The sequence below is a fragment of the Lethenteron reissneri genome, chromosome 4 (genome assembly GCF_015708825.2).
Source record: "Lethenteron reissneri isolate LAM-NWPU_2019-01 chromosome 4, ASM1570882v1, whole genome shotgun sequence".
In the NCBI taxonomy this organism is placed as follows: domain Eukaryota; kingdom Metazoa; phylum Chordata; class Hyperoartia; order Petromyzontiformes; family Petromyzontidae; genus Lethenteron; species Lethenteron reissneri.
This window is the reverse complement of record NC_083782.1, coordinates 5,988,052-6,014,657: the sequence shown is the minus strand read 5'-3', so window position 1 is coordinate 6,014,657 and position 26,606 is coordinate 5,988,052. Positions and strand designations below refer to the sequence as shown.

The window sequence follows — 26,606 nt, the reverse complement described above, 5'->3', positions numbered from 1 at the left end:
GTTGGTGGTGGTGGCGGTTGTTGGTTGCGGTGGTGGTTGGTGGTGGTGGTTGGTGGTTGGTGGCGGCGGTTGGTGGTGGCGGTGGTTTTTGGTGGTGGCGATGCGGCTTGTCCCCCCCCCCCCAATCCACTAAAGCCTCTCCTTCATCTGTGCGTCCGTCTGTCTGCGTGTCTGTGCGTCTGCCTGTGTGTCTGTGTGCCTGTCTGTGTGTCTGTGCGTCTGTCTGTGTGTTTGTGCGTCTGTCTGTGTGTCTGTGTGTCTGTCTGTCTGTGTGTGTGTCTGTACGTCTGTGTGTCTGTGTGCCTGTCTGTGTGTTTGTGTGTCTGTGCGTCTGTATGTGTGTTTGTGCGTCTGTCTGTGTGTCTGTCTGTCTGTGTGTGTGCGTCTGTGTGTCTGTGCGTCTGTCTGTGTGTCTGTGCGTCTGTGCGTCTGCGTGTCTGTGTGTCTGTGTATCTGTGCGTCTGCCTGTCTGTTTAACCATCGATCTGTCCATCTGATCCAGCAGCAACACAGCTCGCTTGAACTGGAGACGGAGCTGAGAGAAAACGAACGGCGCGCTCGCCGGTGACGATGAACATGTATCAATGATAAATAATCCAGAGCCAACGTGCCACAACCGTGGCATACATCACAAACATTACCGCCATGAATAGTGAAGACCATCAAGTGGAATATATTTTTTATGCGTAATGCCTTTTCAGTCAGTCTGTCTGTAGCGTGGGGTCATGATAACTCTCGTACAGATTACCTGTAAAATGTTTTGTTTAATTTTGTAACTGTTATTTTATAAGCTATCTTAAACTATTTTTTGTTATTTTACCGGGTAAGGAGCCGTCCAAAAATTATACGTCACGCGATTTTGGACGATTTTTGACCCCCCCCCCCCCCCCTTCATCACACGACGTCACAAAAAGTCAGACCCCCCCTCAAATATGACGTCACAAAGCTCTGCCCCCCCCCCCCCCAAAAAAAAACACATGCTTCAAATCGCTTTAAACTATTGTCATTGTAGTGCGTATTTAATGTGGCGCTGCACTCTGATGTTGCAGGAGAAAACATTTATTAAAAAGTCTATTTAATTAAGTAGAACGTGTTGTCTATATTTATTTAAAGTTGCACATTTTGATGTGACGTCACATTTCTCAAACCCCACCCCCCCTCGTCACACATCGTCACCAATGTCTGACCCCCCCCCCACCCCCAGGTGCGTGACGTCATTTATGGGCGGCCCCTAAGGCCCCACTGAGCTCTATAGAGCAATTCTCTTCAGAAGCGGCCTGGCTGTCACAAATGAAAGCTCAACGAAGCGGGCTTACCGCAGAGGTCGCAAACGGGTTTTGATTCCTTACCCGTACCCGTACCCGGCCGCACCAGGGTCGCAAACGGGTACCCGTACCCTACCCGATACCCGGCTACCTGTACCCGGCCAGGTATCGGATAGGGTACGGGTACCCGATTGCGACCTCTGGGATGAAGCCATGTTGCAGGCGCGGGTGGGTTGATTCTAGGAACGCGGGTGGGTTGATTCTAGGAACTTGAATTGTGAGAAGAGACAAGACGTTGGGAAATGAGTGACAAACGGTTACTCACCAGTGACTCACGGTCTACCCGTACCCGGCCGCACCAGGGTCACAAACGGGTACCCGTACCCGGGTACGGGTAGCCGGGTATCGGGTAGGGTACGGGTATCGGGTACCTGGCCGGGTACGGGTAGCCGGGTATCGGGTAGGGTACGGGTATCGGGTACCCGGTTGCGACCTCTGGCTTACCGTCACGTCGAAATGTGTCGCAGCCAAATGACTCTTAAACGCGTGACGTTCATTCTACATGCGGAGGGCGAAAAACCCTAGAGGGTCCGGAGAAAAATTCCCACGCGACCACGGGGAGAGAGAGAGAGCGAGAGAGCGAGCGAGCGACATCGCAAACTGCAAATATACAGCAGCAGCAGCAGGCGTCTATCAGAGCAGTGATTGAACCCACGACCTCCCGTACACCAGGCGAGGTCGCTAACATCTCGCCACCGTGCTGCCCGGACGGCGTGACGACGAGCGAAACTTCGAGCGTGAAGTCGTCTTGCTATCAGGGGGGGGGGAGGGGGCACATCTCACCGCGGAGAGAAAAGCGGCCGCGTCGTTCGAAGCGCGACCCAAAACCAGGCTCGAAAACAAGGGAGGTGCAATTTGAAAGTACAGTACAACATTCAAATGCATTTGGGGGGGGGGGGGGTGTCTCTGACAGCAACCCGGCCGCAGCGACTTCCGTAGCGCGAATGAGAATCGCGATCTTGCACTCAGAGCGCAGGCGAAGAGATCCGACGGGCGATGAAACTCCGTTTCACAGGTGCCAGGGTCAGTGCGGGTCGGCAAGTGACGCCGGCCGCAAACAACGCGGCAAGAAACGATCTGGAGCGGCTACATAGACAGAGAGAGATCAGCAAGGAACTGAATTCTAGATTTGAAGCTTTCGTGACTGCAAGGATTCATATTCTTGGATTTTTTTCGGTAAAGTCACGTCGTGATTTTAATTTTATTTAAATTTTACTTTTATTTTTATAATTTTAATTTTTTACCTACGTGACTTTACCAAAAAAAACCAAGAATAAGGAACTGAATATAAACAACGCCGTGGAAACCTCCCGGTTTCAACCTTCCACCTCAACCTTCCTGGATGTTTCTGTTTGCGCCATAGTCACTTCAAGATGTTTTCTTGGTCGTGTTTTAGTTTTTTGTTTTTTTGCGGTTGCACACCGATTCAAGAGCCGAATGGCTCACAGGGCTATACAAAATAAATGAAACTGAAAATTGAAACTAAAACGTCGCCAAAGGTCGTCGACAATAGACCGAATCGGAACCGGGCACGGCCGATGTGGCCACGTGGTGCACAAACGGCGCATCGAAGATTCGGCGTCCTGCGAGTGGTGCGGTCACGAATCGCAAACCGTCGACCCTCATCGTAAACACGCTGCCGCTGCCGCTGCTGCTGCTGCCGCTGCTGCCGCTGCTGCCGCTGCTGCCTTTACGTCTTTACATTGGGAACGGACGAGATGCACTCTGCTTCTGAGTTGATAACAAATCGAAACATTGCATCTTTAACCTGCTGCCACGAATCCGCACGAAAGGAGAAGGAAAAACACGTCGTTATTTCATTTTTTTAAAGTCTGAATTGTTCGGCTTTGGGCCAGGGCGCAATGAAAACAACAACAACAGCAGCAGCTCCAGACCACAGCAAGATAACCAAGCAGTCGTCCCTCCAGAACATCAAAGGCAAATTAACACTAAACTATTGATAACTAACACTGAACTATCGATAACTTACAATGAACTATCGATAACTAACATTGAACTATCGATAACTAACACTGAACTATCGATAACTAACACTGAACTATCGATAACTAACACTGAACTATCGATAACTAACACTGAACTATCGATAACTTACATTGAACTATCGATAACTAACACTGAACTATCGATAACTAACACTGAACTATCGATAACTAACACTGCACTATCGATAACTTACACTGAACTATCGATAACTAACACTGAACTATCGATAACTTACATTGAACTATCGATAACTAACACTGAACTATCGATAACTAACACTGAACTATCGATAACTAACACTGCACTATCGATAACTTACACTGAACTATCGATAACTAACACTGAACTATCGATAACTAACACTGAACTATCGATAACTTACACTGAACTATCGATAACAAACAAACTTGTTTTAAGTCTCTGATCCATGGTGTCGTTGTGCCATAACGAGTCACGGGTGGCCGTTTAATTGGCTCGTTAAAAAAATCCAGCAAATCGATCAAACGATGGATCCATCCACTGACTCTCTCTCTCTCGCTCGCTCGCGCGCGCGTGCACACGACTCTTCGCTGCTTGCAGGGACTCCTCTACTTACGAACATTCGACTTACGAACTTTCAGAAATACGAACATCTACATCTGCAGAACGTGAAGAACCAGTGGCATCTACATCTGTAGAGGGTGAAGAACCAGTGGCATCTACATCTGCAGAACGTGAAGAACCAGTGGCATCTACATCTGTAGAGGGTGAAGAACCAGTGGCATCGACATCTGTAGAGGGTGAAGAACCAGTGGCATCTACATCTGCAGAACATGAAGAACCAGTGGCGTCTACATTTATAGAATGTCATGAACCAGTGGCATCTACATCTACAGAATGTGAATAACCAGTGGCATCTATATCTGCAGAACGTGAAGAACCAGTGGCATCTACATCTGTAGAGAGTGAAGAACCAGTAGCATCTACATCTGCAGAACATGAAGAACCAGTGGCATCTACATCTGTAGATTATGAAGAACCAGTGGCATCTACATCTGTAGATTATGAAGAACCAGTGGCATCTACATCTGCAGAAAATGAAGAACCATTGGCATCTACATCTGCAGAACATGAAGAACCATTGGCATCTACATCTGCAGAACATGAAGAACCATTGGCATCTACATCTACAGGAGATTAAACAACTTTTAAAGCCAGTCCCCATGTTTAGTGCACATGCCGTACAACACGTTTGGAGTAGAGTAGACCGAATCGACTTACGAACAGACATCTGGAACCAAACTCGTTCGTAAGTCAGAGACACAAATACACACATCCTTCACCACATGTCCCCCTACCAGAGGTCGCAAACGGGTTTTGATTCCTTACAGAGACCCATATACTCACATAGAGACCCATAGGCTCGCACAGAGACCCAGACACTCACACAGAGACCCATAGACTCAAACAGAGACCCATAGACTCACATAGATACCCATAGACTCACATAGAGACCCATAGACTCACATAGAGACCCATAGACTCACACAGAGACCCATAGACTCACATAGATACCCATAGACTCACATAGAGACCCATAGACTCACATAGAGACCCATCGACTCACACAGAGACCCAGAGACTCACACAGAGACCCATATACTTACATAGAGACCCATAGACTCACATAGATACCCATAGACTCACATAGAGACCCATAGACTCACATAGAGACCCATCGACTCACACAGAGACCCAGAGACTCACACAGAGACCCATAGACTCACATAGAGACCCATAGACTCACATAGATACCCATAGACTCACATAGACCCATAGACTCACATAGAGACCCATCGACTCACACAGAGACCCAGAGACTCACATAGATACCCATAGACTCACATAGATACCCATCGACTCACACAGAGACCCAGAGACTCACACAGAGACCCAAAGACTCACACAGAGACCCATAGACTCACACAGAGACCCACAGACTAACACAGAGACACATAGACTCACATAGATACCCATAGGCTCGCACAGAGACCCAAAGACTCACACAGAGACCCAGAGACTCACACAGAGACCCATAGACTCACATAGATACCCATAGGCTCGCACAGAGACCCAAAGACTCACACAGAGACCCAGAGACTCACACAGAGACCCATAGACTCACATAGATACCCATAGGTTCGCACAGAGACCTATAGACTCACACAGAGACCCATAGACTCACATAGATACCCAGAGGCTCGCACAGAGACCCAGAGACTCACACAGAGACCTATAGACTCGCACAGAGACCCAGAGACTCACACAGAGACCCAGAGACTCACGCAGAGACCCAGAGACTCACACAGAGAACCAGAGACTCACACAGAGACCCATAGACTCGCACAGAGACCCAGATACTCACACAGAGAACCATAGACTACTCACACAGAGACCCAGAGACTCACACAGAGACCCAGAGACGCACACAGAGACCCATAGACTCACACAGAGACCTATAGACTCACATAAATACGCATATGCTCACACAGAGAATCATATACTCACACAGAGACCCAGAGACTCACACAGAGACCCATATACTCACACAGAGACCCATATACTCACACAGAGACCTATAGGCTCACACAGAGGCCCACAGACTCACACAGAGACCCAGAGACTCACACAGAGACCCATATACTCACACAGAGACCTATAGACTCACACAGAGACCCAGACACTCACACAGAGACCCAGAGACTCACACAGAGACCCATATACTCACATAGATACCCATAGGCTCGCACAGAGACCTATAGACTCACACAGAGACCCATATACTCACACAGAGACCCATCGACTCACACAGAGACCCAGAGACTCACACAGAGACCCAGAGACTCACACAGAGACCCAGAGACTCACGCAGAGACCCAGAGACTCACACAGAGACCCAGAGACTCACACAGAGACCCATACACTTACACAGAGACCCACAGACTCACATAGATACCCATAGGCTCGCACAGAGACCCAGACACTCACGCAGAGACCCACAGACTAACACAGAGACCCATCGACTCACACAGAGACCCAGAGACTCACGCAGAGACCCAGAGACTCACGCAGAGACCCAGAGACTCACACAGAGACCCATATACTTACATAGAGACCCATAGACTCACATAGATACCCATAGACTCACATAGAGACCCATAGACTCACATAGAGACCCATCGACTCACACAGAGACCCAGAGACTCACACAGAGACCCATAGACTCACATAGAGACCCATAGACTCACATAGATACCCATAGACTCACATAGACCCATAGACTCACATAGAGACCCATCGACTCACACAGAGACCCAGAGACTCACATAGATACCCATAGACTCACATAGATACCCATCGACTCACACAGAGACCCAGAGACTCACACAGAGACCCAAAGACTCACACAGAGACCCATAGACTCACACAGAGACCCACAGACTAACACATAGACACATAGACTCACATAGATACCCATAGGCTCGCACAGAGACCCAAAGACTCACACAGAGACCCAGAGACTCACACAGAGACCCATAGACTCACATAGATACCCATAGGCTCGCACAGAGACCCAAAGACTCACACAGAGACCCAGAGACTCACACAGAGACCCATAGACTCACATAGATACCCATAGGTTCGCACAGAGACCTATAGACTCACACAGAGACCCATAGACTCACATAGATACCCAGAGGCTCGCACAGAGACCCAGAGACTCACACAGAGACCTATAGACTCGCACAGAGACCCAGAGACTCACACAGAGACCCAGAGACTCACGCAGAGACCCAGAGACTCACACAGAGAACCAGAGACTCACACAGAGACCCATAGACTCGCACAGAGACCCAGATACTCACACAGAGAACCATTGACTACTCACACAGAGACCCAGAGACTCACACAGAGACCCAGAGACGCACACAGAGACCCATAGACTCACACAGAGACCTATAGACTCACATAAATACCCATATGCTCACACAGAGAATCATATACTCACACAGAGACCCAGAGACTCACACAGAGACCCATATACTCACACAGAGACCCATATACTCACACAGAGACCTATAGGCTCACACAGAGACCCACAGACTCACACAGAGACCCAGAGACTCACACAGAGACCCATATACTCACACAGAGACCTATAGACTCACACAGAGACCCAGACACTCACACAGAGACCCAGAGACTCACACAGAGACCCATATACTCACATAGATACCCATAGGCTCGCACAGAGACCTATAGACTCACACAGAGACCCATATACTCACACAGAGACCCATCGACTCACACAGAGACTCACACAGAGACCCAGAGACTCACACAGAGACCCAGAGACTCACGCAGAGACCCAGAGACTCACACAGAGACCCAGAGACTCACACAGAGACCCATACACTTACACAGAGACCCACAGACTAACACAGAGACCCATAGACTCACATAGATACCCATAGGCTCGCACAGAGACCCAGACACTCACGCAGAGACCCACAGACTAACACAGAGACCCATCGACTCACACAGAGACCCAGAGACTCACGCAGAGACCCAGAGACTCACGCAGAGACCCAGAGACTCACACAGAGACCCATATACTTGCACAGAGACCCACAGACTAACACAGAGACCTATAGATTCCCATAAATACCCATAGGCTCACACAGAGACCCAGAGACTCACATAGATACCCATAGGCTCGCAGAGAGACCCAGACACTCACGCAGAGACCCACAGACTAACACAGAGACCCACAGACTAACACAGAGACCCATCGACTCACACAGAGACCCAGAGACTCACGCAGAGACCCAGAGACTCACGCAGAGACCCAGAGACTCACACAGAGACCCATACACTTACACAGAGACCCACAGACTAACACAGAGACCCATAGATTCCCATAAATACCCATAGGCTCACACAGAGACCCAGAGACTCACACAGAGACCCAGAGACTCACACAGAGACGCATATAATCACATAGATACCCAGAGGCTCGCACAGAGACCCAGACACTCACACAGAGACCCATAGACTCACACAGAGACCCATATAATCACATAGATACCCATAGGCTCGCACAGAGACCCAGACACTCACACAGAGACCCATAGACTCACACAGAGACCCATATAATCACATAGATACCCATAGGCTCGCACAGAGACCCAGACACTCACACAGAGACCCATAGACTCCCAAGAAGCCAAACTCATTACTGGAATTAGCCAAATATGCCACTGTAGCCTTCCTTTATAATCAGCCTTTTGACTCAGCGAGGCGGCTTTCATGGGTAAATAGGCAACAACAATCACCATCATTATTATTGCCGTTATATACGAGTCCAGTGTCCTTGTGGGCAATCCCAGGGCGCCGTTGCTCCCTTCCCTCTGCCAGATCCGGAGGAGCCCGTTGAGAATTGGGACGGGCGGCGAAGACGCGCGATAAACGCGGGCGCGGATTGTGATTTGTGAGCGGATTAAAAATTAAACGAGGAAGGGGGGCGGGTGGGCGGGCGGGGGGTTTGGTGGGGGGGGGGGCAGGGAGAGAGGGGGGGCTCCTATTGGGGTTTAGTAGGGGGGGGGGAGCAGGAGGGGTGGGTGGGGAGGGTTTTACCGACCCCCGCCCGTAGGAGACTGTTACGCAGTCAATTAAAATGCAAATGAGTGGTGGAGTTAACGAGGCGCGAGGGTAGCGGCGAGCAAGAGCGTAAATCAGCAGCCGTAACGGGCTCGCACACACACACACCATACACACCACCATATACACATACACACACACACACACCATACACACCACACCACCATACACACCACACACACACACACCACACACACCACCACACACACCACCATATACACCACACCACCACACACACATACACACACACACCATACACACACCACACACACACACACACACCACCATATACACACACACACCACCATACACACCACACACACACATACACACCACCATATACACCACACACCACCATACACACCACACACACACACACACACCACCATATACACACACACACACCACCATATACACCACCACACACACATACACACACACCACACACACACCACCACACACACCACCACACACACATACACACACACACACACCACCACACACACATACACACACACCACACACACACCACCACACACACCACCACACACACACCACCACACACCACCATACACACCACACCACACACACACACCATACACACACACCACACACACACACACACCACCACACACACATACACACACACCACACACACACCATATACACATACACACACCACACACACCACACACACATACACACACACACATACACACACACCACACACACACCATATACACATACACACACCACACACACCACACACACATACACACACACACCATACACACACACCACACACACACCATATACACACACACACCACCACACACACATACACACACACACATACACACACACACACCACCATATACACACACACACCACCACACACACATACACACACACCATACACACACACCACACACACACCACACACACACTACCACACACACACACCACACACACACACCACACACACACACCACGCACACCACCACACACACACACACCACCATACACACACCACCACACACACAATACACACACACCATACACACACACCATACACACACACCACACACACACACCATACACACATACACACACACACACCACACACACACCACCACACACACACACCACACACACACACACCACCATACACACACCACCACACACACATACACACACACCACACACACACCACCACACACACCACCACACACACATACACACACACACCATACACACACACCACACACACACCATACACACACATACACACACACCATACACACACACCACACACACACCACACACACACTACCACACACACACACCACACACACACACCACACACACACACCACGCACACCACCACACACACACACACCACCATACACACACCACCACACACACAATACACACACACCATACACACACACCATACACACACACCACACACACACACCATACACACACACCACACACACACACACACACACACCACCACACACACACACCACACACACACACACCACCATACACACACCACCACACACACAATACACACACACCATACACACACACCATACACACACACACACACCACGCACACCACACACACCACCATACACACACCACCATACACACAGCACACACACCACACACACCACACACACACATCACCACACACACACCATACACCACACACACACACCACCACACACACACCACACACACACACACCACCACACACACACACACCACCACACACACACACAGACCACACACACACCACACACACCACACACACCACACACACCACACACACACACCACACACACACCACACACACACACCACACAAACACACCACACACACACACCCCACACACACACACCACACACACCACACACACCACACATACACACACACCACCATACACACACACACACCACCATACACACAGACCACACATACACACCACACACCACACACACACACCACCACGACCCACACACACCACACCACCACACACAACACACACCACACACACACCATACACACACACACACACCACGCACACCACACACACCACCATACACACACCACCATACACACAGCACACACACCACACACACCACACACGCACACCACACACACCATACACACACCACCATACACACACACCACACCACACACACACCACACACACACAACACACACACCACCATACACACACAACACACACCACCATACACACACCACCACACACAGCACACACACACCACATACACACACCACATACACACACCACGACCCACACACACCACCACACACAACACACACACCACACACCACACACACCACGACACACCACACACTCACCACACACCACCATACACACACACCACACACACACCACACACACCACACACACCACCATACACACTCCACACACACCACACACACACCACCACACACAGCACACACACCACCACACACACCACGACCCACACACACCACCACACACAACACACACACCACACACCACACACACCACCACACACCACCACACACAGCACACACACACCACACACCACGACCCACACACACCACCACACACAGCGTACACACACCACACACACACATAGATCACACACACACCACACACACACACCACACACACACCACGACACACCACACACACACACCACCACGACCCGCATCACACACACCACAACCCGCACCACACACACCACACACACACCACACACTCACCACACACTCACCACACACTCACACAACGACCCGCACCACACACACACCACGACCCGCACCACACACACCACACACACCATCAAACACACTACACACACCACCACACACACACCACACACACATACACCACCACACACATACACCACACACACCATCACACCACACACACACACATACACCACCACACACACACCACACACACACCACCACACACACACACCACACACACACCACGACACACACCACACACACACACCCCTGCCCGCACTTCGACCCACACCGTAACCAATTCCTCCAACTCACACCCTCCCACGACTAATCCTGTTGTTGGTAACGACCGTGGTGATTTTCACGAGACAGACGCCTAGGATTCGGGAGAGACAAAGGCAGAAAGGAAGCTACAGACAGACGAGAGACAAAACAACAGCCGCCATTCGCCGCGGTGACGTCACCACGGCGCTTGTGCCAGGCTACGTGCACTCGGAGTGCCACGCGGAGTCTCGAAGCCCCGCTGGCAGGAGGTCACGTGACACACCCAGGTGCCACGGGTTGCGAGACTGAGATGACTGGCCGATGAGACACGCACGCACTCTCGCACAAAGACAAAGATCCCCCGCATAGCCTTAACAGACGGTCAGGGGCAAGTGCTGTTAGCGAGTAGCGTCTATGAAGGTCGGCACGGCGCACGAGGGGGTGGGTGGCCAGCACCACGCCGGGCCGCCTTTGACTCCCCAGCGATGATGTTGATATTCACTGCACCAGGTACTCATTTGAGGCCGAGTCGACCTAGGGGAGAGGCCCCAGGACCGATTCAGATAATTGTCGCCGGTGTTGTCCGTGAGCGGGAATCGAACCCGGGTCGCCAGGTTCCTGGCGCGGCGCGCTAACCACTATACCCACCACTCATAGGTATTAGCAGTACTGTATTAAGTGTGTGTGTGTTCCAATCCTGCTCACAGATAACATCAGCGACTTCATCATTCGAACCAGTCGTTGACCTCCTCCCCTAGGTCGACTCGGCCTTTAAAACGACTACCCCGGTGCGGTGTGCAAGAAACATTGTCATTGGGGGAGACAAAGGCGTGCGGGAATGGTGCTGGCATCTTCGTGTGCCGTGCCCGGCCATCACTGGCATCACTCGCCCCGGCAGGCTGTCAGAGAAAAAAGAGAAAGAGGCCATACGGGGGGGGGGAGGGGGGGGGGCATCTTCGTCCCCGTGTTCGATTCCCGCGTGCAGCCAACACCGGTGACAAATTGATATCAGGATCGGTGCTCGTCCTCCTGTTGTGTTGATCTCACGCATGAGCGCCGGTGGGGGGGGGGGGGAGACAAAGGCGTTCGGGCGCGGGTGGCACACGCGGTACAAGCCCCCCCCCCCGTCACACCGCAACTCTATAGCCGGCGCTGAACCCCCGCGTTATCGGACCTCCCTCTCATAGGCGAACAGCACTTGCCCCAACAGTCCACCGTTGTTGTTGTTGTTTAAGGGGGGCTATGCGGGGGACCTTTGCCTTTGTGCCGTACGGAACCCTCTGGTCAGCCCTTCTTCTCCCCCCCACCACCCCCACCTATCCCCCCCCCCACCACCACCTCTCTCTCTCTCATCTATTATTCTATTATTTCTGTCGCTAGTCTGGACCCGCCGGTGACTTGGCCGCCGCTGGCTTGGTGACGAACAACCCCATTACGCTAAATAATTTGTGAGCCATTAAGTGTTAATCACGGACAAACAGCGGTTAACCGAGAATCGATTTCCCCCAACATCTTGTACGACCAGCGGTAATGGCCGTTGGGGGCTTGGCTCGAGAGGGGTAGGAGGATGGGGAGGGGGGCAAAGGGGATGAGGGATGAGAGGGATGAGAGGGATGGCGGGTTGGACGCACTGCCCAACACACACCCTCCACCCCCGCCCCGAACCGCCGAAATTCAAGTCACACGGCACCCCGCTCGCCCTCCGCACGCGCGACTCCTGGACCACAGCCACTCAGAGGAGTAACTATTCAAATGTAATGATTATTTACAAAAATAACAGCCCGATGTGGATTTACATGGACCTACATTGAGACTCGCAATAGAGACATTTACACTCACAGAGGCCCATTGAGTTAGACATCTATAGACTCAAACAGAGACCCGTAGACTCACACAGAGACCCGTAGACTAACACGGAGACCTATAGACTCGCACAGAGACCCGTAGACTCACACAGAGACCCGTAGACTCACACAGAGACCCGTAGACTCACACAGAGACCCGTAGACTCACACAGAGACCCGTAGACTAACACAGAGACCTATAGACTCGCACAGAGACCCATAGACTCACACAGAGACCCATAGACTCACACAGAGACCCATAGACTCACACAGAGACCCGTAGACTCACACAGAGACCCGTAGACTCACACAGAGACCCATAGACTCACATTTAGCATTTACATTCATGGAGGCCCATGGACTTAAGAGACCCATACTCACACAGATACCCGTAGACTCACACAGATACCCGTAGACTCACACAGAGACCCGTAGACGCACACAGAGACCCGTAGACTCACACAGAGACCCGTAGACTCACACAGAGACCCATAGACTCACATAGAGCATTTACATTCATGGAGGCCCATGGACTTAAGAGACCCATACTCACACAGATACCCGTAGACTCACACAGAGACCCATAGACTCACACAGAGACCCATAGACTCACACAGAGACCCATAGACTCACACAGAGACCCATAGACTCGCATAAAGAACCACAAAGTCACACATCGACAACCATAGAAATAGATCTCACTGGCGAACTCTCCGTTAAATGTTGCTATTTGCAATGCACAGCGCCCCATGGTGAAGCCGCAGTGTCCTGGCCAATACCACCCAGCAAACCCAGCGGCATTTGTCTCACGAGCCTGACACTGCTGATGAGGCCCAGAACGCGTCAAGCGGTACCAGACTTTTCTCGCTGAAACAAAAGCTGCGAAAGTGTGCGGCGGGGGAGAGGGTCAATGTTCTCAGACGGACTGGGCACTTGGGCACGAGCCGCAGGGACGTGGAACGCCGCGTCACCACCGGGAGGGGAAGGAGGCCGTGCCGGTGGAGGAGGAGGTGGACCGGTGCCGAGCAGACGTAGCCGGGCTGACCTCCACAAACGCAGCGTCGGCACCGGGACAGAAACTTCCCGAGCGGAGGCGATGGCCTCTCTGCCCTACTCCAGAGCAACGCGCAGAGACGCTCAAAGCTCGACACCCAGCGAGGCATCCCGCGTTCGGGGATTCGAACCTCAGTGTGCCCCCCCCCCCTCCCCTGATTATGAATTAATCTCTGGGGCAAAATGCGGGTTCGCCCCCCCCCTCACCGCGAACCGGTGGGGGGGGGCGACTGCTGACGTCGGCGTAGCGTGCTGGGGGCCCCCCCCAGGGCCTCGCTCGCCTTCGGCCCAGCCCCCCACCACCACCACCACAGGCTCGCTGTGCTCCCCCTGCTCAACCTGCTCAAGGTGATCCACGGGAGCAGCCTCGTTAATTATTCACCATGGCAACAAATTGGGGAGGGATTTACCCCCGGACGTTAAATCTGTCAACGTGCGACCCCCCTCCTCGCGCCCCCCCCGTGCCCCCCCCTTCCAGCCCCCCTCCTCCCTCGCGAAAAGCCGCGTTGGATGCTGGGAGAGGGACCCACACGCATGTACATAGGGCGCTGCGGTGGCGAGGTGTTACTGCCTCGCTCGGTATACAGGAGGTCATGGGTTCGATCCCGACCCCTGACGCCTGCTGCGTGTCTCTCTCTCTCTCTCGCTCCCCGTTGTCGTGTGGATTTGACTCACATAGAGTCCCATAGACTCACAGAGACCTATAGACTCGCATAGAGACCCATAGACTCACATAGAGATGCATAGACTCACATAGAGTCCCACAGACTCCCATAGAGACCTATAGACTCGCATAGAGACATTTAGACTCGCGCAGACCCACAGACTCGCATAGAGGCCTATAGACTCACATAGAGATCCATAGACTCGCATAGAAACCTATAGACTCGCATAGAGACATTTAGACTCGCGCAGACCCACAGACTCGCATAGGGGCCTATAGACTCACATAGAGACCCATAGACTCGCATATAAACCTATAGACTCACATAGAGACCCATAGACTCGCATAGGAACCCAGAGGCTCACATAGCATGCCACAGACTCACATCGAAGCCCATAGACTCGCATAAACATATAGACTCACATAGCATGCCACAGACTCACATAGAGACCCATAGACTTACGTTCTCAACTATTCACCCACCCATCTTCTCACTCACCCTCTCAGTCACTCACCTTCACACCCACCCACAAATCTATCGACTCACCCACCCACCCACCAACCCACTCACCGACAGTTTCAACCAACCACTCGCCCACCCATCTTCTCAATCACCCACACACCAACCTACTCACCCATCCGCCCACCCACCAAATCCGCTCACCCACCCATATTCTCACTCACTCACCCGCCCGCCCTCTCTCCCCACTCGCTCTCTCCCGCTCTCTCTCTCTCTCCCGCGCCCGCCCGCCCGCCCGCATGCGAAAGGTTAACTGGCGGCGAGTGATTAGGCGCTGCTAATTGAATGCCACGGAATGGCAGTCGTCCCGCGGCCGGGCAGGATCGGTAATTAAGGCAGACGGCGCAGCAACGCGGCCACGCGGCCCCCCCCCACACCCCCCCCCCCACACCCCCCACCAACACCCCCCCCCACCACCACCACCACCTCCTCATCAGCAGCTCCGGCTCCTCGTCTCTAAATCAATTACCGGGCCGCGCGCCGCGGCTCGATTAGGACTCCATTGATTGGTGCGGCCCTCAGCGCTCAACCTCACGGCGTGGCGAGCGGGACCCCACGTCGCTTTATCTCCATCGCTCCCCCCCCGCTCCCTCCCCGCTCCCCCCTCGCTCCCCCCCCGCTCCCTCTTTGCTCCCTCGCTCCCTTCCCGCTCCCTCACCGCTCCCTCACCGCTCCCTCCCCGCTCCCCCCTCGCTCCCCCCTCGCTCCCTCTCTGCTCCCCCCTCGCTCCCTCTCCGCTCCCTCTCCGCTCCCTCTCCGCTCCCTCTCCGCTCCCCCCTCGCTCCCTCTCCGCTCCCTCTCCGCTCCCTCTCCGCTCCCCCCTCGCTCCCTCTCCGCTCCCTCTTCGCTCCCTCTCCGCTCCCCCCTCGCTCCCTCTCTGCTCCCTCTCCGCTCCCTCCCCGCTCCCTCCCCGCTCCCTCCCCGCTCCCTCCCCGCTCCCCCCCGCTCCCTCTCCGCTCCCTCCCCGCTCCCTCTCCGCTCCCTCCCCGCTCCCTCCCCGCTCCCTCCCCGCTCCCTCTCCGCTCCCTCCCCGCTCCCTCCCCGCTCCCTCCCCGCTCCCTCTCAGCTCCCTCCCCGCTCCCTCTCCGCTCCCTCGCTCCCTCCCCGCTCTCTCCCCGCTCCCTCCCCGCTCCCTCTCCGCTCCCTCTCAGCTCCCTCCCAGCTCCCTCTCAGCTCCCTCCCAGCTCCCTCGCTCCCTCCCCGCTCCCTCCCCGCTCCCCCCCGCTCCCTCGCTCCCTCCCCGCTCCCTCTCCGCTCCCCCCTCGCTCCCTCTCCGTTCCCTCTCCGCTCCCTCTTTGCTCCCTCCCCGCTCCCTCGCTCCCTCCCCGCTCCCTCTCCGCTCCCTCTCCACACACCCCCTCGCTTCCTCGCTCGGCCCTGCTTCTCTTGCTCCATCTCGTATTCATTTCTGCTTGGTACCTGCTTCTTCCCTGCTTCTCGCTGCTTCATCACTGCTTACTTACTGCTTCTTCGCTGCTTCATCCCTGCTTCGCTTGCTCGATCTCTTATTCACTTTTGCTTTATTCCTGCTTCTTCCCTGCTGCCAATTCCTGCTTCTTCCCCGCTACATCCCTGCTCAGCCCGTGCCCCATCCCCGCTGCTTCATACGCTACGCCGCTGCCACATCGTCGAGTGTCTGCTGGCGCTGCCCGCTACTTGTCCGGCGGATGCGCTTCAGGGTTTGTGTACACATGTAGTAGCTACTACACATGCAGCTACTTTTGCTACTAGGATAATCCGGCGCCGGTCAGCAGCGTCGGTGGCCGTGAGCGGGAATGGAACTCGGCTCGCTTGTGCTGAGTGTCTGTGCCGAGTGTCTGTGTCGAGTGTCTGTGCCGAGTGTCTGTGCCGAGTGTCTGTGCCGAGTGTCTGTGCCGAGTTCTCCGCGCCGCTCTGCGAGACTCACCCTCCCCGAACTCGTTGAGGATCACGGCGACCCGCTTGCTGTGCTGCTCCGTGAGGATGTAGTTCAGCAGCGTCGTCTTGCCGGCTCCTGCGAGGACACAGCCGCGGGTCGTCATTGTCGTCGCCACCGCCGCAGCCCGTGATCTAGCCACTGCTGGGTGAAGGCCTCTTGTGTGTGTGTTTGTGTGTTTGTGTGTGTGTTTGTGTGTGTGTGTTAGTGTGTGTGTGTGTTTTTGTGTGTGTTAGTGTGTGTGTGTGTGCGTGTGCGTGAATGGAGAGCGGTGGCACAGCGGTCAGTGTGCCAAGCCACGGCCCTGGCGACCCGGGTTCGATTCCTGCTCACGGCCAAAACAGCGTCGAATATTTGAACCCGACCTGAGCCTCCCCTAGGTCGACTCAGCCTCAAATGAGTACCTGGTGCGGTGTGTAAACATCGCCACTGGGGAGACAAAGACGGCCGGGCGTGGTGCTGGCCAACCAACCCCTCGTGTGCCATGCCGGCCTTCATGGGTGCTCGCTAACAGCACTTGCCCCTACAGTCTGTTAAGGCTACATGGGGGATCTTTGTCTTTGAACGGGCAGCGGTGGCACAGCGGTTACCGCATTCGATTCCCGCTCACGGCCAAAACAGCGGCGAATATTTGAACCCATCCTGGGCCTCCCCTAGGTCGACTCAGCCTCAAACGAGTACCCGGTGCGGTGCATCATAAACATCGGGGAGACAAAGGCGGCCGGGCGTGCATGGTTCTGGCCACAACCCACCCGCCCGCGCGCCTTGTCCCGGCCTACCTACACAGGCTCTACTCGCTAGGCAGCACGGTGGGGGGGCGAGAGGAGATCTTTGTCGTTGTGAAAGCACGAACCCAGGTAGCCCGAGATGATGGTGATGGGAATGCGCTCGTGGGGAAGGAGAGTGGCCACCAACTCCGGGCACTCATCGTCGTCGTCGTCGTCATCACCGTCACCACCGTCACCGCCACCGTCACCGTCACCACCAGCAGGTACCCGTCTCCTCCATCTCTCCTCCTCCATCCCGGTCATCTCTGCAAGGGGAAGACGCGGAGATTGATCGATTAGTTAATCACGCGCGGGTCGTTCAAACGACTTATTCGTTTGAAACGCATTTCACGGAGGACCATCTCCGGAGGTGGCACGCATCGTTTGCCAGCGATTGCCAGGCTCACCGGCAACTCGAACGTCGCCACGGCAATACCGGCACGCGCGAGGCAAACCAGCGCACCTCACCAAGGCTTTATCGGTGTCCTTCCCCCGCACCTCCGATCGGCACCGTTGGTTACGTACGGCGCGAAAGAAGTTCAACCGTGCACACAAGCATATCTGTCATTATTGTAGCAAAAATAATAATAATAATAACGGAAGGTTATCATCGTCCACATCGCATCACCATTGCTGGATGATGACGGCCTCCCCACGCCGTCACCGTCGCCTCACGTGACCTATGACCCACGTGGGTCGGAAAACGTCGGACGAACGTTGGCCCGAAGTCGGGACGTGGGTCGGAAAACGTCGGACGAACGTTGGCCCGACGTCGGGACGTGGGTCGGAAAACGTCGGACGAACGTTGGCCCGACGTTGGGACGTGGGTCGGAAAACGTCGGACGAACGTTGGCCCGACGTTGGGACGTGGGTCGGAAAACGTCGGACTCCGGCGTTGAACTGAATTCAGTTCCAACTCAAAGATCAACTTGAATACTATCAGTTTAACACGTTTGGCGAATTGCCCGATGATGCTGGATGCAATTACCAGCGAAACGTCGTACTCAAATTGTAAATGTTGTGGTTTCACGCTTCAACACACCGGTGGGCTAAAGCAGTGAACTATTTGTCTTTTGTCAACGTGACACTTTTTTACTGATTGGCCGTGTCGGGTGGTGGAGGGTTACGACACATTTATAAATAACGCGGTCTAAACCCAAAAATGTTGATTTTGAATACTGTCGGTTCACTTCCTGAAGAAGGCCCCCGCGCGGTGGGGCGAAACGTCCGATATTAGGCCCAACCGTGGTAAGGGATGAGGTCTCACTGTGCAATTGACTTATACATGCGACTCTAGCGCCCTCTAGGGGTGATTACAACACACAGCGAGACAAATATATACAACAGCGACGTTTCGGGCTATGGACCTTCATGTGCTAAGAAGACACGTAGACAGACACGTGGACAGACACGCATTGTGGCAGGCAGACACATGCACTGACAGACGTCTTCAGAGACGCACACACGCACAGACATACTGCAGACAGACAGAAATACGGACAAGCATACACGGGTAGAGACAAACACCAATACACCCGCCATTCCCCACTTAGTGACGTCACCACGGCGCCTGTGCCAGGCCAGGTGCACCTTGAGGCCACCACGTGAAGTGTCGAAGGCTCGGGACAGACCCTGCAGGTGCCATGGGCTGGCTGACTGAGATGGCCAGTAGATGCACCACCAGCTGTACCCCTACTGTGCCAGGCTAGGTGCAGGAGATCTTGGGACAGACCCAGCAAGTGCCATGGGTTGGCTGACTGAGATGACCGGTAGATGCACCACCAGCTGTACCCCCCTACTGTGCCAGGCTAGGTGCAGGAGATATTGGGACAGACCCAGCAGGTGCCATGGGTTGGCTGAGATGACCGGTAGATGCATCACCAGCTGTACTGTCTACCGTGCCAGGCTAGGTGCAGGAGATCTTGGGACAGACCCAGCAGGTGCCATGGGTTGGCTGACTGAGATGACCGGTAGATGCACCACCAGCTGTACCCCTACCGTGCCAGGCTAGGTGCATTTTATCAGGTTTAACACGTAGGCTTTCGCGGCCAATATTATTCATAATAAACGTTTTTGGGTTAGATCGCGTTATTTATAAATGTGTCGTAACCCTCCACCACCGACACGGCAAATCAGCAATAAAAGTGTCACGTTGACAAAAGACAAATAGTTCACTACTTTAGCCCACCGGTGTGTTGAAGAGAAACCACAACACACCGGTGGGCTAAAGTAGTGAACTATTTGTCTTTTGTCAACGTGACACTTTTTTGCTGATTGGCCGTGTCGGGTGGTGGAGGGTTACGACACATTTATAAATAACGCGATCTAACCAAAAAACTTTATTATGCATTTTATCCACCCAGCGCTCCGATCGTTGTTGTGACGTCGCTTATCAGCCTCCACAGAGGCCGATCTTGACACCGCTGGTACCGGTCATCGGCAAGTCCACTCAGCTCCACATCCTCCCCTACCGCATCAGCTCCATCTCCTCTCCAGCCCGTGTCGGGCCCGTTAAGCCCCCTCCATGCGGCCCAACAGAAACTGCTTGGTCACGTGGTGGCCGGGCACGCGGGCTACATGACCCAGCCAACGCAGTCTTGCCAGATCCTTCAATGATTGACAGACACTGACAGATGAGCAGATAGACAAACACACGCTGACGGACACACTCAGTCATGTACACCCAACTAGATAGACATAATGGTGCACTCACACACACATAGATAAGATACACACACACAGACAGGACACACATAGACACGCACAGACAGACAACACACCCACACACAAACAAGTCACACACAGACACACACACAGACATGTCACACACACACACAGACAAGTCACACATAGACAAACACACAGACATGTCACACACACACACAGACAAGTCACACACACAGACAAACAAGTCACACACACAGAGACACACACAGACAGGACACACACACACAGAGACAGACACACACACACAGACACACACAGACATGTCACACACACACACATAGACAAGTCACACACACACACACAGACACACACACAGACTAGTCACACACACACAGAAAAGTCACACGCACAGACAAACAAGTCACACACACAGAGACACACACAGACAGGACACACACACACAGAGACAGACACACACACAGACACACACAGACATGTCACACACACACACATAGACAAGTCACACACACACAGACACACACACAGACATATCACACACACACACAGACAAGTCACACGCACAGACCAACAAGTCACACACACAGAGACACACACAGACAGGACACACACACACAGAGACAGACACACACAGACAAGTCACACACACAGACAAACAAGTCACACACACACAGAGACACACACACACACACAGACACACACAGACAAGTCACACACACACACAGACAAGTCACACGCCCAGACAAACAATTCACACACACAGAGACATACACAGACAGGACACACACACACAGAGACAGACACACACACAGACAAGTCACACACACAGACAAACAAGTCACACACACACAGAGACACACACACACACACAGACAAGTCACACACACAGAGACAAGTCACACACACAGACACACACACACGGACAAGTCACACACACACAGAGACACACACACAGAGACACACACACACAGACACACACAAGTCACACACACAGAGACACACACACACAGACACACACACAGACAAGTCACACACACACAGACACACACAAACAAGTCACACACACACAGAGACACACACACACACAGACACACACACAGACAAGTCACACACACACAGAGACACACACACACACAGACACACACACAGACAAGTCACACACACACAGACATAGACGTCAGCTGTAGTTACGTAACCTGACTGCCGCGGCCACCTAGTAAGCCCCAACACGAGGGGCTGGTGTGACTAGCTCCACCCCCGGCCGCCTTTGTCTCCCCAGGTACCTATTCAGCTTTAAGGTCGAGTCGACCTAGGAGATACCCAGTATACACACAAAGACAAAGATCCCCCGTATAGCCTGTAACAGACTGTAGGGGCAAGTGCTGTTAGCGAGCAGCACATATGAAGGTCGGCACGGCACACGAGGGGGTCGGTGGGTGGGTGGCCAGCACCACGCCCGGCCGCCTTTGTCTCCCTAGTTGGCGATGCTTACTGCACACCGCACCAGAGACTCATTTGAGGCCGAGTCGACCTAGGGGAGGCCCAGGACCGGTTCAGATAATCGCAACCGGTGTTGGCCGTGAGCGGGAATCGAACTCGGGTCGCCGGGTTCGTAGTAGCAGCGTAGCGCTAACCGCTATACCACCGCTCCCCATATATACACACACACAAAGACAGATAGACACACACATAGACACACATAGACAGATAGACACACACAGACACACACACAGACACACACAGACAGACACACACACTCACACATAGACACACACACTCACAGACACACACAGACATACACACATACACACACACATACATACACACACACATAGACACACATAGACACACACATAGACACACATAGACAGATAGACACACACAGACACACACACAGACACACACAGACAGACACACACACTCACAGACACACATAGACACACACACTCACAGACACACACAGACATACACACATAGACACACACACATACATACACACAGACACACACAGACAAAGACACACAGACACACACACATACACACACACAGACACACACAGACAGACACACACACTCACAGACACACACAGACATACACACATAGACACACACACTCACAGACACACAGACATACACACATAGACACACACACACATACACACAGACAAAGACACACAGACACACACACAGAGACACACACACAGAGACACACACAGACATACACACACAGACACAAAGACAATATCCCCCATGTAGCCTTAACAGACTGTAGGAGCAAGTGCTGTTAGCGAGCAGCACCTATGAAGGCCGGCACGGCACACGAGAGGGTGGGTGGCCAGCACCACGCCCGACCGCCTTTGTCTCCCCAGTGGCGATGTTTACACATCGCACCAGGTACTCATTTGAGGCCGAGTCGACCTATACACACAGACACGTGTGTGTGTATCAGCTGTTACTGTACTGTAACCCAAGCTGGGTCTTGCACGTTAAAGATTCAACTCACGTTGAGGAGACACAACAACAACAACAGCAGCAGCAGCCAGCAACACCGCTGTCACCCTCACAAGCCACGTACTGCTCAGGTTTACACTCCCCCTGTGTGATGATGGGTCTGTCTGCCTGTGTCTGTGTGTGTGTGGATACGCACTGTACCAGGCAGCAGCGACCCCGCGTCCATGCGGAGAGTGACGCGCAGCGACACCACGTGGTAGAGTTGGGTACAGCGTGGGGGTGTGGGTGGGGTGCAGCGTGGGGGGTGGGTGGGGGTACAGCGTGGGGGGGTGGGTGGGGTGGGGTGCAGCGTGGGGGGTGGGTGGGGGTACAGCGTGGGGGGGTGGGTGGGGTGGGGTGCAGCGTGGGGGGGTGGGTGGGGGTACAGCGTGGGGGGGTGGGTGGGGTGGGGTGCAGCATGGGGGGGTGGGGGGTGTACAGCGTGGGGGGGTGGGTGGGGTGGGGTACAGCGTGGGGGGGTGGGTGGGGTGGGGTGCAGCGTGGGGGGGTGGGTGGGGGTACAGCGTGGGGGGGTGGGTGGGGTGGGGTGCAGCATGGGGGGGTGGGGGGTGTACAGCGTGGGGGGGTGGGTGGGGTGGGGTACAGCGTGGGGGGGGTGGGGTGCAGCGTGGGGGGGTGGGTGGGGTGGGGTGGGGTACAGCGTGGGTGGGGTGGGTGGGTGGGGTGGGGTACAGCGTGGGTGGGGTGGGTGGGTGGGGTGGGGTACAGCGTGGGGGGGGGTGGGGTACAGCGTGGGGGCTGGGTGGGGTGGGTGGGTGGGGTGGGTACAGCGTGGGTGGGGTGGGGTACAGCGTGGGGTGGGGTGGGTGGGTGGGGTGGGGTACAGCGTGGGTGGGGTGGGTGGGTGGGGTGGGGTACAACGTGGGTATCATGGGGTGGGGTGGTGTGGCAGGAGATAATTTAACTGAAGGCCGGATGAACAGAGGGTGAACAAACGGGAGCGTGAATGAACAGGAGGGTGAACAAACGGGAGGGTGGATGAACGGGAGGGTGGATGAACGGGAGGGTGGAATGAACGGGTGGCTGGGTGAACGGGAGGGGTGGATGAACGGGAGGGTGAACAATGGGGGAGGGTGGATGAACGGGAGGGTGGATGAACGGGTGGGCTGGGTGAGCAGGAGGGTGGATGAACGGGAGGGTGAACAATGGGGGAGGGTGGATGAACGGGAGGGTGGATGAACGGGAGGGTGAACAATGGGGAGGGTGTATGAACGGGAGATCATATCAACATGGAGTGCGCTGGGATCATCGGCTAAACGCAATCGACGACTCTGGCCCCCGTTCCGACGTTCATGTCTCAGCAGCAGTCAACCGTGACCCGCCTGCTGCTTCCCCACTCCAAATCCCCTCCCCTCTCTTCAAGTCCCCCTCCCCCCTGCCCTTCCCCCCTCCCCTGCCCTTCCCCCCTGCCCACCCCCTACCGCACCCCCCCTCCGCATAGACCCTAATTGAAGCGGACATCTCAATCTAAAGCTGTCGTGTTCGACATTATCCCTGTCTCCCCCTTCTCCTTCATACCCCCCACCCAATGTAATGCGTGAGACGTGTGGGGGGGCAGGGGGCAGGGGAGGGGGCTATGGGGCTTGGGCATTGAACAAAGTGGATAATGATCTCTGATAGCCCGCTGACGACCAAGTAATGGCAATGACTCCGTCTCGTGTTGGTTGTGCAGCGGTGGTGCTCGAGGGAGGGGCGGTGAGGGTTGTGGTGAGGATGGCGTTCAAGCGTCGCCATTCCACCTACCAACTCACTCGTAACCCTACGTCCCTCTCCACCCACCGACTCAACCTACTCAACCACCTACTCAACCATCTCCCCACACAGCTACCTCGCTACCACCACCCACCCCCCCTACCATCTCCACCCGCCTCTTACATGCCTCTCCACATCCTACCTACTCACCTACCTACCTACACACACACCTACTCACTCACCTACCCACCACGCAGACCTACTGATGTAAATCCTATCCCTAACCCACCACAACTGTCTACCCACGCACGAACCAATACCCCAACCAACGAACCCACCTACCTCTCCACTCACCCCCCAACCAACCACCCACCCCCGACCCTCCTCCTCACTCACGCCCCTTAACAAACCACCCACCTAGATCCCCACTCACCCCCTAACCACCACCCCCCCCTACCTCCCAAATCACCCTCCAACCAACCACCCACCCACCTACCTCCGCACTCACCCCCCCAACCAACCACCCCCCACCTCCCCACTCCCCCCCAACCACCCCACCACCCCACCCACCTAAATCCCTACTCACCCCCCAACCAACCACCCACCCACCTACCTCCCCACTCTCCCCCAACCACCCACCCACCCTCCTCCCCACTCACCCCCCCCCCCAACCACCCACCTACCCCCCCCAACCAACCACTCATCTACCCCCCCCTCATCCCCCAACCACCCACCCACCCTCCTCCCCACTCACCCCCCCCCAACCACCCACCTACCTCCCCACTCATCCCCCACCCACCCAACCACCCACCCTCCTCCCCACTCACCCCCCCCCCCAACCAACCACCCACCCCCTACCTCCCCACTCATCCCCCACCCACC

At 54.4% G+C, this 26,606-nt stretch overlaps 1 protein-coding gene across 1 annotated transcript in view; it reads right to left on the bottom strand.

The window, feature by feature from the left end:
* LOC133350705 (zinc-regulated GTPase metalloprotein activator 1-like) overlaps positions 1 to 24,201 on the bottom strand; it is a 110,595-nt gene extending 86,394 nt beyond the window's left edge. Inside the window, exons 1-3 of the mRNA XM_061565360.1 lie at positions 24,174 to 24,201; positions 18,924 to 19,103; positions 18,062 to 18,148 (exon numbers count right to left, since the gene is read on the bottom strand). Coding sequence (XP_061421344.1) covers positions 18,062 to 18,148; positions 18,924 to 19,103; positions 24,174 to 24,198 — 292 coding nt within the window. The 5' untranslated portion in view covers positions 24,199 to 24,201. The remainder of the gene's footprint in view (positions 1 to 18,061; positions 18,149 to 18,923; positions 19,104 to 24,173) is intronic.
* Positions 24,202 to 26,606: the final 2,405 nt, after the last annotated feature.